General features: G+C 42.5%; 1 protein-coding gene across 1 annotated transcript in view; it reads left to right on the forward strand.

The window, feature by feature from the left end:
• The window catches only part of LOC122945561 (transmembrane protease serine 9-like), a 106,256-nt gene that overhangs the window by 68,233 nt on the left and 22,110 nt on the right, over positions 1-15,913 (forward strand). The window contains exon 6 of the mRNA XM_044304626.1: positions 3,468-3,672. Within this exon, the coding sequence (XP_044160561.1) occupies positions 3,468-3,672 (205 nt within the window). The remainder of the gene's footprint in view (positions 1-3,467; positions 3,673-15,913) is intronic.

Below are 15,913 nucleotides of genomic sequence, written 5' to 3' on the forward strand. Positions count from 1 at the left end.
CATAATCCCACCCTGTTACGCTTTCTTAAGACTGAAACACTCAGTAGGGTTAAACATTCTCAAGTATTGGAGGAAACAAAATGGTTGGTGGAAATGCTGACCAGCAAGCGATACCCTCCTAAACCCATCTCCACAATTTATAGGCACCTGAAATCCCCTACCTCCTTTGTTAAACCAGCAATAGTAGGCAAGTGGGAAAAAGATCTACAAAGATCACTGACACCTCAAGAAACTTCAAGAATCTTAATCCTTCCACACAAAGCATCTAGATGCATTCGAGTCCAAGAAAACGGATACAAGATTCTTATGCAATGGTATAGAACCCCAGATAAAACCTATAGATACAGTACGTCAGCCTCTGATCTGTGTTGGAGATGCCATAACACCAAAGGAACCTTCTTACATATTTGGTGGGCTTGCGATAAGATTAACCCATGGTGGCACACAATCACCAAAATATGTAACCAGATATGTGAGTCATCCCTTCCTTGTTCTCCTGAATTGACACTGTTATCTTTAGGGATGGAAAATCTAGACAAACATAGAAAAGCCCTCTTTACTCTCCTTTTGGCAGCGGCTAGATTGCTTTTACCTACCCACTGGTTATCCTCTGAAATTCCCAGTACTGAACACTGGACGAATAAAGTTGACCAGATTTATAGACTAGAGGAAATTTCACACTGGGAGGCACAATCTAGACCTTCCTTCTTAAAAACTTGGACACCCTGGAAACGTTACAGGAACTTCTCCTAGGTGTAAATTCCTTGAAGCTTTTTTGCTTTCATAACCCTCTCTAATACACCCCTCCAGGTAACAAAGTGTTATCAATTCATACCACTCCCCCCCCCCTCCCTCTCATCCCCCCCCCCACCTGCACACATATAATATAGAATTGTTAACTTTATTTTTGCACTTTTATGCTTAACCTGACTTTACTGTCAAGTTTATACTTCTTCCTGATACCTGTCAAGTTTTGGCTTAACAGCCCTTTGGTTCCTTGTTTTTATTTGTGACACCTTTCTTTAGGTGATCTTCGCTTATGATTATGTCACATGTATTGTTGTACGCCTTGCTTATTGGATAATGTACTTTGCCATGAAAAAATTGAAAACAATAAAAATTTTCTATTTAAAATAAATAAATAAATAAGCGTAGCATTAGCACTATAATTTTAGTGACTATGGCATTGTTGTACTTTATCTGATTTGCAGGGTACTGCTGCATTGTCTTTTTTTCCCTCTAGGTCTTTGCCATGGCAGAGTGCACCTAGGTATTTTTTTGCAGATACCTATCAATATGAATAGACCTTGAAGGTAGGAATATTCATAAGCAGTATACCTAGGCCATGATTTCCCAATAAGGTCCTGGAATAAGTATAAGACCAGAGACAACCTATTCCTCCCCAAATGGACGAATGGAAGTCTCTGTCTCAGGCCCTGATACAACAACAGGGAATATAACAAATACAAACAAAATGCGACACTTAACTTTTGTAGAGATGGAAGAACAGGAACACCAGAGACGACCTCACACCAGCTCAGCCAAACCCAAATGAAGCTATCAACCGCATAGTCAGAAGGGTGGGGTGAGACTATAAAGGGTAGAAGTGATGACCACTGAGCAACATCTGAGAAAAGGGAAGTGGTCATTAACCCTATCAACACTGAATCAAGAGAAATCAAGGAGGCTGTTAGATTCCTCCACGCTCAGCCAATCTCCTTGATTTCCTAACATCAGTCACCTGAAGGACCGTGACACTCACATTCCCAGGCTTCTTACTTGCACTTTGTAACATGTGCAGCCATCATTTTAGGAAAAATTGATTTGTTACTTTAAATCTTCTAAGAAATTCAGATTGGTTGCGAATTAAAGTTTTCCTAAATTTGGGGTCGAGATTTCCAGCAGTTTTTACTGAGGTTGAATTTATTTGGACCTGAATAAAATGTTCAGATGTTCGCTGATTTCTACTTTTAAGATACATATTAACCTCTTCACATAAAGTTCAGCATTTCATCTTGTGCAGTATAAGGGGTTTGGTTTTGAAAGAAAGGGTCACCTAGATCCAGAACTGGTTGAAATTTCCCCATGAAGATCAAGACAAAGTAGCAGAATTGAGAAAACTTCAGCCAAAAAAACACAAATACTGGAATGAAAAAACAAGCACGCAATCACCTGACACACAGTAAAATATGTACAGGGTTCTCAGACCACTCAGCTAAGATATCAGAGAGCGCTCAGCTCAGGCTCACCTTATATCACATTTAACTTTTGATTTATCGATTGCATTTTACTTCTTTTTTGGGGGATACACATAACAAAAACAAGGAATCCACCGAAGTCCAATTTATTTTATTTTATGTTTTTCTTGAGAAAGAACTTTATTCTAGGGTTAAAAACACATGTGGGGATACCAATAGGATTTATTTTTTGTGTTGAAGCATTTTGAGGATATAACTTTTTTTTTTTACATAGCTGTTTTTGTTGGTATTATTTATGGTACATATAATTTATTGATTAATTATTGCATTTTTGGGGGTTGGGGCTACAATTGCAAAGAAACTCTGCAATTCTGCCCTTGTTTCTATTAAACTGCAAAAAAAAAAAAAAAGAAAGATTGAGAGTCATTTAACAAGAGTATACAAAAGTACAGGAAGCAAGTGGATTTATATTCAGATCTACAACCAAGGTTGTAAGGAGCACAGGTAGAGAACATCAATTAGATGTGCCCTGCAGATACCACTGTGTGGGGTCAGATGTCCTCTCCAGTTAGTTTGCATTTTCCTTTACCGAGATCCCCATCAATTTCTGCATTTGGGGCGAACTCCCCATCAGACTTCATGCCCAGCTGCACCTTTACACCTTTAAAATAATCTATTTTTATAGTCTGGGTGAGAAGTTGTCTATCAGGACTAACATGTGATATGTTTCATCTGTAAATGCAAATAAATCTGGCCTAGTTGCTGAACTGGAAGGAGTGGTCATAGAAATATATATATATATGCAGCACATGGCCATGGACTTTATTTCTTAGGAGGTTCTCAGCCTACACCAAGGACACAAGCTCCTTATTGTAGAGCCAAGCCATGGGAATGTCACTCGCGTTACTGGTAATGTTGTTTGTCGGTGAGTGACTTCTTCTTGGTTGTTGTCTTTGGATTTTTTTTGTGATTTTGTTGTATTTGTTCTTGATGTCTTTAAGGGGGTTTCATCTAGGTTTTTCTAAAATATTTCCCAGAACACAATGACCCACTTCATAGAAACTGGAACATTACCCCCTCAATATTGAGAGATCTTTTGGTTAAAATTCACACCAAAGCATTGAAAAACACTCCATGGACCAGTTTTGGCCATCTGTCTATAGAGTTATTTTTTATATATTTTTTTTAGAATATGGACATTTATATCAGTAGCAAAAAAGAAATTATGAAGTGGGACACTAAACATGATTTTTTTGTTTCCTTCCACAGTTTATCCTTCATCTTCCACTACCACAACCTCATCACCGCCGGTGTGCGGCTCCCCAGTATTCTCCAGCAGGATAGTCGGGGGCACAGACGCTCTGGATGGAAGATGGCCCTGGCAGGTCAGCGTGCAGTATTATGGCAGCAATATATGTGGAGGGAGCCTGATCTCCCGCCAGTGGGTGATGTCCGCAGCAAACTGCTTTCCATAGTAGGTATAGTAGATGATTATCTTGTGAATGTGATTTTCTTGGCTCCAGTGAGTATTAGTAAATGTCAGCCATTATTTGTCTTCTGTTTGTCAGAGTATCTCCATGTAACCTGTAGGCTTTTATACAAATATAGCTGCAGGGAAAGAAATAATGCTCATGGAGATCCAAAGTATATTGAGGTGTAGCCCAGACTCATTGGTCTTCCATAATATTCCTTTCCCACTGAGGTTCAGTCCAGCAGTGGAATAGAAAGGGTATTTTCAAAAAGTTACTTTCCAAATTTAGGAGCGATCTGATGAAGGCTTCTGTAATGAAACCTTCTGTACATTCTCCACCTCTGTTAAGATGTCCATGATGAACACAGACAGCGGCATGACAACACAGATAGACTGAGTTCAAAATACAAAATATATCTTCAGTTCCTCCCGATTTTCTCATTGTGTTTTCACCTGTGATAAGGATTAGCTGGATTTTTGGGCTTTCTCTCAGTGACTGCACCTCTTGCTTGTGATGTAGCCCTCTTCTTAATAGTTCAGTGGCTGCCAACAAATTTTGTTGAAATCTATAGAATAAAGACATTCAAACCTCAGAAGGACAATTGAATAATCCAAAGCAGAAAGGAGAAACACGAAACAGATTTTTGGTGTTGCATTATAGAATTAACTTTTTGTCGGTTGTGGTAGTATCCCCAGTTTTTTATTATATGCCAGATACAATGTTTTTTTTATATGTACGATGAATGGATGTCAATGTCCAACCCCCAAAAAAGCGTCCATTCACCATACAAAAAAAACATCTATATATCTGGCATATAATAAAAAACTGGGGATACTACCAGAACCGTCAAAAAGTTAATTGTATAATGCAACACCAAAAATAATACTAAAGTCCCATACACCATAGTATATAGAAAGGTAAAGGAACCCTCGAAACCGTGCTGACGTTTTATGCCCTAATTCTAGTAACTTCATATTGACCAAAATTTGGTGTTTTATTGCTTTTATTTGTTTTTATTTTATTTACTTGTATTTATCTATTGGTATCATATTGCGACCCCCGCAATATACATCCTCCAGATGCAGAATCTGCCTTGTTTTTCAACTGAAAAACCATTTGCATGTTAAATCCGTGATCTACACTACTCATGAACACCGCCATCTATTGGTTTCATAGTCTTATGACAAGACTAATAGTGTAGCCTTTTGCATGGAAAATGTGTGATAAAAATTTGCGATTAGAATAGTCGCGATCTACACTACTCATGAACAGCGCCATCTATTGGATTCATAGTCATGTCATAAGACTATGAAACCAATAGATGGAGCTGTTAATGAGTCATTACAAGCAGGGCAATAGTCCTCAGATACACCCTAGCAAGCTGATATTACTGCAGATAAAGTGCTAGAAGATGTGTGAATGATAGCAGCAATCCGATATACACCTCAGTGTTAGCGCGGGCTATTATAGGCTGAGTGCTACATGGTGTGTGGACTCTGTTGAGCAGTGTGCCCCACTTACTAGCGCCCCAACAAGATGAACAGCGCCATCTATTAGTTTCATAATCTTATGACAATAGTAATAGTTTTGCCATAAGACTATGAAACCAATAGATGGCGCTGTTCATGAGTAGTGTAGATCTCAAATATTCTAATCGCAAATTTTTCATGCAAAGGGCTACACTAATAGTCTTGTCATAAGACTATGAAACTAATAGATGGCGCTGTTCATGAATTACAAACAGTGCCATTTATTGGTTTCAAAGTCTTATGACAAGACTATTACTCTTGTCATAAGACTATGAAACCAATAGATAGCGCTGTTCATGAGTAGTGTAGATCGTGAAGTTTCCATGCAAATGTTTTTTCAGCTGAAAAACAAGGCAGATTCTGCTCATTTGCATGTCTTTTCCATATGTCCATGTTTATGCAAATTAGTTTTTACATAAGAAAACTGTATAGAAAAGTTATTGAATATTATGTTAGGACAATCAGAAAACTTTTTGTCTCCCTAATGATATTGATCTAGGTGTGCAGGTCCACTTAAGCCATCCAATAGATGCAAAATAACTTTGAGGTTTACTGGTTCTCAGTCAGATGAGAGCTGGTTTGGAATGCCTCATAGTGCACAAGACTGCCGTCTGTCTCATTGATAGATTGATGGCTTGCATACAGTATACCTGGCTTTTGGCATATATCCTTTGCATGGTTGTCTATTATATGTCGTAGATAATAGGCATCCAAGATGCATCCAGTCATCCTGTTAATGCTGTTTCCAAACCATTTTGATGGGGTTTCCATCAATTTCTAACCTTTTTTTTTGTGAACCAGACACCCTCTCTTCTTCAGAGCAGGAGGTGCCTGGTTTGATGCTTGGGTCTCCCATTGAATTTCATTGTAGGAAATTGCACTTGAGCACCCGCAGTATTTGGCCGAGCACTCGGATGTGCCAAGCATAGCGATGCTCAAGCAGAACAGCAGTTCGGCCGAGCATGCTCGCTCAACCCTAGTGTCCTGTATTAATCCAAGTAATACTGCAGAATGCCACAAGGGACTTTGATATTAGATATGAATTCTTCTCTAACGTTGAACTGGGCATTTCACATGGTTTGTTATTACAGTACATGTCATCAAAATGTTGTTGGGTTTATTATGTACATGACATGCTCGTCTCTGGTAGCGCCCCCTGCTGTTTCTGCTATAGTTCACCTTCTCCTGCATTCAGCGGTGGAGCAGCATGCTCAGTAGTGTCTCTGCTGTCAATGCCGGCGTACTGATCTCATAGTGAAGCAGGTGACGCACTCCAGACATCGGTCAATCATTCACCCTCCTAAGTTCACAGTAGTATAACGCAATATAACGCAAAGGAAATTACTACATACAATAGAGCTATTCATTAGAGGAATCGCTGTTTTTAAAGGACTTTTTTCTATGCAAGGGAAGAAATGGTTAACAAGAGAGGACATAAACTTGAGGCACGAGGCCTGGTGGTCATCAACAGCAATTGCAGAATAGTCTCTATATTCAGTTTGCAAAGTAACTGTGTGGGGGGGCTGGTAACAGTACAGAGCAGTGTGTGTAATGCCGCAGATGGTTATCATCAGTACAGAGCAGTGTGTGTAATGCCGCAGATGGTTACCATCAGTACAGAACAGTGTGTGTAATGCTGCAGATGTTTATCATCAGTACAGCACAGTGTGTGTAATGCCGCAGATGGTTACCATCAGTACAGAACAGTGTGTGTAATGCTGCAGATGGTTACCATCAGTACAGAACAGTGTGTGTAATGCCGCAGATGGTTATCATCAGTACAGAGCAGTGTGTGCAATGCCACAGATGGTTACCATCAGTACAGAACAGTGTGTGTAATGCCGCAGATGGTTACCATCAGTACAGAGCAGTGTGTGTAATGCCGCAGATGGTTACCATCAGTACAGAACAGTGTGTGTAATGCTGCAGATGGTTACCATCAGTACAGAACAGTGTGTGTAATGCTGCAGATGGTTACCATCAGTACAGAACAGTTTGTGTAATGCCGCAGATGGTTACCATCAGTACAGAACGGTATGTGTAATGCCGCAGATGGTTGCCATCAGTACAGCACAGTGTGTGTAATGCCGCAGATGGTTACCATCAGTACAGAACAGTGTGTGTAATGCTGCAGATGGTTACCATCAGTACAGAACAGTGTGTGTAATGCCGCAGATGGTTACCATCAGTACAGAACGGTATGTGTAATGCCGCAGATGGTTGCCATCAGTACAGCACAGTGTGTGTAATGCCGCAGATGGTTACCATCAGTACAGAACAGTGTGTGTAATGCTGCAGATGGTTACCATCAGTACAGAGCAGTGTGTGTAATGCCGCAGATGGTTATCATCAGTACAGAGCAGTCTGTGTAATGCCGCAGATGGTTACCATCAGTACAGAACAGTGTGTGTAATGCCGCAGATGGTTACCATCAGTACAGAACGGTGTGTGTAATGCCGCAGATGGTTACCATCAGTACAGAACAGTGTGTGTAATGCCGCAGATGGTTACCATCAGTACAGAACAGTGTGTGTAATGCCGCAGATGTTTATCATCAGTACAGAACAGTGTGTGCAATGCCGCAGATGGTTACCATCAGTACAGAACAGTGTGTGTAATGCTGCAGATGGTTACCATCAGTACAGAACAGTGTGTGTAATGCTGCAGATGGTTACCATCAGTACAGAACAGTGTGTGCAATGCCGCAGATGGTTACCATCAGTACAGAACAGTGTGTGCAATGCCGCAGATGGTTACCATCATTACAGAACAGTGTGTGTAATGCCGCAGATGGTTACCATCAGTACAGAGCAGTGTGTGTAATGCCGCAGATGGTTACCATCAGTACAGAACAGTGTGTGTAATGCCGCAGATGGTTACCATCAGTACAGAACAGTGTGTGTAATGCCGCAGATGGTTACCATCAGTACAGAACAGTGTGTGTAATGCCGCAGATGGTTACCATCAGTACAGAACAGTGTGTGTAATGCCGCAGATGGTTACCATCAGTACAGAACAGTGTGTGTAATGCCGCAGATGTTTATCATCAGTACAGCACAGTGTGTGTAATGCTGCAGATGGTTACCATCAGTACAGAACAGTGTGTGTAATGCTGCAGATGGTTACCATCAGTACAGAACAGTGTGTGTAATGCCGCAGATGGTTACCATCAGTACAGAACAGTGTGTGTAATGCCGCAGATGGTTACCATCAGTACAGAACAGTGTGTGTAATGCCGCAGATGGTTACCATCAGTACAGAACAGTGTGTGTAATGCCGCAGATGGTTACCATCAGTACAGAACAGTGTGTGTAATGCCGCAGATGGTTACCATTAGTACAGCACAGTTTGTGTAATGCCGCAGATGGTTACCATCAGTACAGCACAGTGTGTGTAATGCCACAGATGGTTACCATCAGTACAGAACAGTGTGTGTAATGCCGCAGATGGTTACCATCAGTACAGAACAGTGTGTGTAATGCCGCAGATGGTTACCATCAGTACAGAACAGTGTGTGTAATGCTGCAGATGGTTACCATCAGTACAGAACAGTGTGTGTAATGCCACAGATGGTTACCATCAGTACAGCACAGTGTGTGTAATGCCACAGATGGTTACCATCAGTACAAAACAGTGTGTGTAATGCCGCAGATGGTTACCATCAGTACAGAACAGTGTGTGTAATGCCGCAGATGGTTACCATCAGTACAGAACAGTGTGTGTAATGCTGCAGATGGTTACCATCAGTACAGAACAGTGTGTGTAATGCCGCAGATGGTTACCATCAGTACAGAACAGTGTGTGTAATGCCGCAGATGGTTACCATCAGTACAGAACAGTGTGTGTAATGCCGCAGATGGTTACCATCAGTACAGAACAGTGTGTGTAATGCCACAGATGGTTACCATCAGTACAGAACAGTGTGTGTAATGCCACAGATGGTTACCATCAGTACAGCACAGTGTGTGTAATGCCGCAGATGGTTACCATCAGTACAGAACAGTGTGTGTAATGCCGATGAGGGTTACCATCAATACAGAACAGTGTGTGTAATGCCGCAGATGGTTACCATCAGTACAGAACAGTGTGTGTAATGCCGCAGATGGTTACCATCAGTACAGAACAGTGTGTGTAATGCTGCAGATGTTTATCATCAGTACAGCACAGTTTGTGTAATGCTGCAGATGGTTACCATCAGTACAGTACAGTGTGTGTAATGCCGCAGATGGTTACCATAAATACAGAACAGTGTGTGTAATGCCGCAGATGGTTAAATGCCGCAGATGGTTACCATCAGTACAGAACAGTGTGTGTAATGCCGCAGATGGTTATCATCAGTACAGAACAGTGTGTGTAATGCCGCAGATGGTTACCATCAGTACAGAACAGTGTGTGTGATGCCTCAGATGGTTACCATCAGTACAGAACAGTGTGTGTAATGCTGCAGATGGTTACCATCAGTACAGAACAGTGTGTGTAATGCCTCAGATGGTTACCATCAGTACAGAACAGTGTGTGTAATGCCGCAGATGGTTACCATCAGTACAGAACAGTGTGTGTAATGCCGCAGATGGTTACCATCAGTACAGAACAGTGTGTGTAATGCTGCAGATGGTTACCATTAGTACAGAACAGTATGTGTAATGCCTCAGATGGTTACCATCAGTACAGAACAGTATGTGTAATGCTGCAGATGGTTACCATCAGTACAGAACAGTCTGTGTAATGCCGCAGATGGTTACCATCAGCACAGAACAGTGTGTGTAATGCCGCAGATGGTTACCATCAGTACAGAACAGTGTGTGTAATGCCGCAGATGGTTACCATCAGTACAGAGCAGGGTGTGTAATGCCGCAGATGGTTACCATCAGTACAGAACAGTGTGTGTAATGCCGCAGATGGTTACCATCAGTATAAAACAGTGTATGTAATGCTGCAGATGGTTACCATCAGTACAGAACAGTATGTGTAATGCTGCAGATGGTTACCATCAGTACAGAACAGTCTGTGTAATGCCGCAGATGGTTACCATCAGTACAGAACAGTGTGTGTAATGCCGCAGATGGTTACCATCCGTACAGAACAGTGTGTGCAATGCCACAGATGGTTACCATCAGTACAGAACAGTGTGTGTAATGCCGCAGATGGTTACCATCAGTACAGAACAGGGTGTGTAATGCCGCAGATGGTTACCATCAGTACAGAACAGTGTGTGTAATGCCGCAGATGGTTACCATCAGTATAAAACAGTGTATGTAATGCTGCAGATGGTTACCATCAGTACAGAACAGTGTGTGCAATGCCGCAGATGGTTACCATCAGTACAGAACAGTGTGTGCAATGCCACAGATGGTTACCATCAGTACAGAACAGTGTATGTAATGCTGCAGATGGTTACCATCAGTACAGAACAGTGTGTGTAATGCTGCAGATGGTTACCATCAGTACAGAACAGTGTGTGTAATGCTGCAGATGGTTACCATCAGTACAGAACAGTCTATGTAATGTCGCAGATGGTTACCATCAGTACAGAACAGTGTGTGTAATGCTGCAGATGGTTACCATCAGTACAGAACAGTGTGTGTAATGCCGCAGATGGTTACCATCAGTACAGAACAGTGTGTGTAATGCCGCAGATGGTTACCATCAGTACAGAACAGTGTGTGTAATGCCGCAGATGGTTACTATCAGTACAGAACAGTGTGTGTAATGCCGCAGATGGTTGCCATCAGTACAGAACAGTCTGTGTAATGCCGCAGATGGTTACTATCAGTACAGAACAGTGTGTGTAATGCCGCAGATGGTTACCATCAGTACAGAACAGTCTGTGTAATGCTGCAGATGGTTACCATCAGTACAGAGCAGTGTGTGTAATGCCGCAGATGGTTATCATCAGTACAGAACAGTCTGTGTAATGCCTCAGATGGTTACCATCAGTACAGAACAGTATGTGTAATGCCGCAGATGGTTACCATCAGTACAGAGCAGTGTGTGTAATGCCGCAGATGGTTACCATCAGTGCAGAAAAGTGTGTGTAATGCCGCAGATGGTTACCATCAGTACAGAACAGTATGTGTAATGCCGCAGATGGTTATCATCAGTACAAAACAGTGTGTGTAATGCTGCAGATGGTTACCATCAGTACAGAACAGTGTGTGTAATGCCGCAGATGGTTACCATCAGTACAGAACAGTGTGTGTAATGCTGCAGATGGTTACCATCAGTACAGAACAGTGTGTGTAATGCCGCAGATGGTTACTATCAGTACAGAACAGTGTGTGTAATGCCGCAGATGGTTACCATCAGTACAGAACAGTCTGTGTAATGCTGCAGATGGTTACCATCAGTACAGAGCAGTGTGTGTAATGCCGCAGATGGTTATCATCAGTACAGAACAGTCTGTGTAATGCCTCAGATGGTTACCATCAGTACAGAACAGTATGTGTAATGCCGCAGATGGTTACCATCAGTACAGAGCAGTGTGTGTAATGCCGCAGATGGTTACCATCAGTGCAGAAAAGTGTGTGTAATGCCGCAGATGGTTACCATCAGTACAGAACAGTATGTGTAATGCCGCAGATGGTTATCATCAGTACAAAACAGTGTGTGTAATGCTGCAGATGGTTATCATCAGTACAGAGCAGTGTGTGTAATGCTGCAGATGGTTACCATCAGTACAGAACAATGTGTGTAATGCTGCAGATGGTTTCCATCAGTACAGAACGGTATGTGTAATGCCGCAGATGGTTGCCATCAGTACAGCACAGTGTGTGTAATGCCGCAGATGGTTACCATCAGTACAGCACAGTGTGTGTAATGCCGCAGATGGTTACCATCAGTACAGAACGGTGTGTGTAATGCCGCAGATGGTTACCATCAGTACAGAACAGTGAGTGTAATGCCGCAGATGGTTACCATCAGTACAGAACAGTGTGTGTAATGCCGCAGAGGGTTACCATCAGTACAGAACAGTGTGTGTAATGCCGCAGATGGTTACCATCAGTACAGAACAGTGTGTGTAATGCCGCAGATGGTTACCATCAGTACAGAACAGTGTGTGTAATGCCACAGATGGTTACCATCAGTACAGAACAGTGTGTGTAATGCCGCAGATGGTTACCATCAGTACAGAGCAGTGTGTGTAATGCCGCAGATGGTTACCATCAGTACAGAACAGTTTGTGTAATGCCGCAGATGGTTACCATCAGTACAGAACAGTGTGTGTAATGCCGCAGATGGTTACCATCAGTACAGAACAGTGTGTGTAATGCTGCAGATGGTTACCATCAGTACAGAACAGTGTGTGTAATGTCGCAGATGGTTACCATCAGTACAGAACAGTGTGTGTAATGCCGCAGATGGTTGCCATCAGTACAGAACAGTGTGTGTAATGCTGCAGATGGTTACCATCAGTACAGAACAGTGTGTGTAATGCCGCAGATGGTTACCATCAGTACAGAACAGTGTGTGTAATGCCGCAGATGGTTACCATCAGTACAGAACAGTGTGTGTAATGCCGCAGATGGTTACCATCAGTACAGAACAGTGTGTGTAATGCCGCAGATGGTTACCATCAGTACAGAACAGTGTGTGTAATGCCGCAGATGGTTACCATCAGTACAGAACAGTGTGTGTAATGCTGCAGATGGTTACCATCAGTACAGAACAGTATGTGTAATGCCGCAGATGGTTACCATTAGTACAGAACAGTGTGTGTAATGCCGCAGATGGTTACCATCAGTACAGTACAGTATGTGTAATGCCGCAGATGGTTACCATTAGTACAGAACAGTGTGTGTAATGCCGCAGATGGTTACCATCAGTACAGAACAGTATGTGTAATGCCGCAGATGGTTACCATTAGTACAGAACAGTGTGTGTAATGCCGCAGATGGTTACCATCAGTACAGAACAGTATGTGTCATGCCGCAGATGGTTACCATTAGTACAGAACAGTGTGTGTAATGCCGCAGATGGTTACCATCAGTACAGAACAGTGTGTGTAATGCCGCAGATGGTTACCATCAGTACAGAACAGTGTGTGTAATGCCGCAGATGGTTACCATCAGTACAGAACAGTGTGTGTAATGCTGCAGATGGTTGCCATCAGTACAGAACAGGGTGTGTAATGCCGCAGATGGTTACCATTAGTACAGAACCGTGTGTGTAATGCCGCAGATGGTTACCATCAGTACAGAACAGTATGTGTAATGCCGCAGATGGTTACCATCAGTACAGAACAGTGTGTGTAATGCCGCAGATGGTTGCCATCAGTACAGAACAGTGTGTGTAATGCCGCAGATGGTTATCATCAGTACAGAACAGTGTGTGTAATGCCGCAGATGGTTACCATCAGTACAGAGCAGTGTGTGTAATGCCGCAGATGGTTACCATCAGTACAGAACAGTGTGTGTAATGCCGCAGATGGTTACCATCAGTACAGAACAGTGTGTGTAATGCCGCAGATGGTTACCATCAGTACAGAGCAGTGTGTGTAATGCCGCAGATGGTTACCATCAGTACAGAACAGTGTGTGTAATGCCGCAGATGGTTACCATCAGTACAGAACAGTGTGTGTAATGCCGCAGATGGTTACCATCAGTACAGAACAGTGTGTGTAATGCCGCAGATGGTTGCCATCAGTACAGAACAGTGTGTGTAATGCCGCAGATGGTTACCATCACTACAGAACAGTCTGTGTAATGCCGCAGGTGGTTACCATCAGTACAGAACAGTGTGTGTAATGCCGCAGATGGTTGTAAAGCTCTATTAGTGAGAAGAAAAGGAGGCAAAATTCATTTGGGTGGTAAGTTGCATGACCGAGCAATAAACGGTGAAAGTAGTGTAGTGCCGAAGTGTAAAAGTGGCCTGGTCATTAAGGGGGTTTAAGCTATGGGGGCTGAAGTGGTTAAAAATGGGCCAAATTAACCCTTTCCCCGATGATTCCACCCTAAAATGAAAATAAACTGCACAACATGTTAACTTTTTAACTCAAACATAGTCCATGTCCATATTTTGTATGGAAAATAAATACACATCAAACAACCTTCAATGTAAGCAATTCAATTTCTGGTGGGAACATTACATACATGGCCTAACATGGTGGAACATAACAGTCATCACCTGATACTTCACTGGTGACTCACTTGGTTAACTGCTCAGACAGTCCTCATGGGGCACATTGAGGACTTTTAAATGACTCAGTCAATCACCCCTTCCCAAACCAAAACCATATATTGTGCACCTACAGTGACTTAGCAGGTCTCACATCTAGGCGCATGACCATGCTCCTGACTGTACTCTAGACCATGCTCCTGACCGTACTCCTGACTATGTTCTAGACCAGTGATGGCTAACCTTGGCACTCCAGCTGTGGTAAAACTACAACTCCCAAGATGCCCTTCTTGCTTGGCTGCTCTCATAACTCTATAGAAATAAATGGAGCATGCTGGGAGTCGTAGTTTCACCACAGCTGGAGTGCCAAGGTTAGCCATCACTGTTCTAGACCATGCTCCAGACTTGGAAGTATGTGAAGAAAATTGAGTAATTACAGCACCTTGTAATAGAGAGGCATGCAGGCAATTCTGTGAGAGAAGAAAGGAATTATGGGGATTGTAGTCATTGCTATCCTGCAGCAAGCCTTGGTGGCATGACAAGTACAACAACTAAACTGCACAAAGCCTGGTTAGATAATGAAAAATAATTACTTCTGATCAATAGAAGTATCTTCTGGTGCTAATCATACATATATACTGCAGATTATTTTTTTGTATTTTTTTTATCCCTTTAACCCTCTAATAGCCTGACTATTTTGAGCCTTAAAGGGGTTATCCCATGACTAATGTAGAAAATGAAAATCAGACATCATATAGAACATGACAACTTCTTTCTAACAACATGGATCCAAAGATCTCCCCATTCATTCTGCTAGATCAGGGATCAACCACCTTCAGCACTCCAGCTGCTGTGAAACTACAACTCCCAGCATGCAAGCTTACTTGTTTATTCTTGTAACTCCCACAGAAGTGAAAGGAGGATTCTGGGAGTTGTAGTTTCAGAACACCTGGAGTGCCAGAGGTTGATGATCCCTGTGCTAGATTTATATGAAGCTGAAATCTTAAAGTATAACTGTCATATTTTTTGGGGGGAGTATTGGATTGTGGTGATATCTCCTTGTTGGCCCTATTTCAACTTTTCACCGTGTACTCAATTACCCCTTAATTCCACAGTTTTGTTCCCTCTACTGCCTACTTTTAGCTGTGCTTAAAATCAGGTTGCTATGCAGGGTCCGTCTATGTGTCGCTAGGCATGGTCCGTCTATCTGTTGCTATGCAGGGTCCGTCTATCTGTTGCTATGCAGGGTCCGTCTATCTGTTGCTAGGCATGGTCCGTCTTTCTGTTGCTATGCAGGGTCCGTCTATCTGTTGCTATGCAGGGTCCGTCTATGTGTTGCTAGGCATGGTCCGTCTATCTGTTGCTATGCAGGGTCCGTCTATCTGTTGCTAGGCATAGCCCGTCTATGTGTTGCTAGGCATGGTCCGTCTATCTGTTGCTAGACATGGTCCGTCTATCTGTTGCTAGGCATGGCCCGTCTATGTGTTGGTAGGCATGGTTCGTCTTCTTTTGCTATGCAGGGTCCATCTATCTGTTGCTATGCAGGGTCCGTCTATCTGTTGCTAGGCATAGCCCGTCTATGTGTTGCTAGGCATGGTCC

Source organism: Bufo gargarizans, chromosome 8 (assembly GCF_014858855.1).
Source record: "Bufo gargarizans isolate SCDJY-AF-19 chromosome 8, ASM1485885v1, whole genome shotgun sequence".
NCBI lineage: Eukaryota > Metazoa > Chordata > Amphibia > Anura > Bufonidae > Bufo > Bufo gargarizans.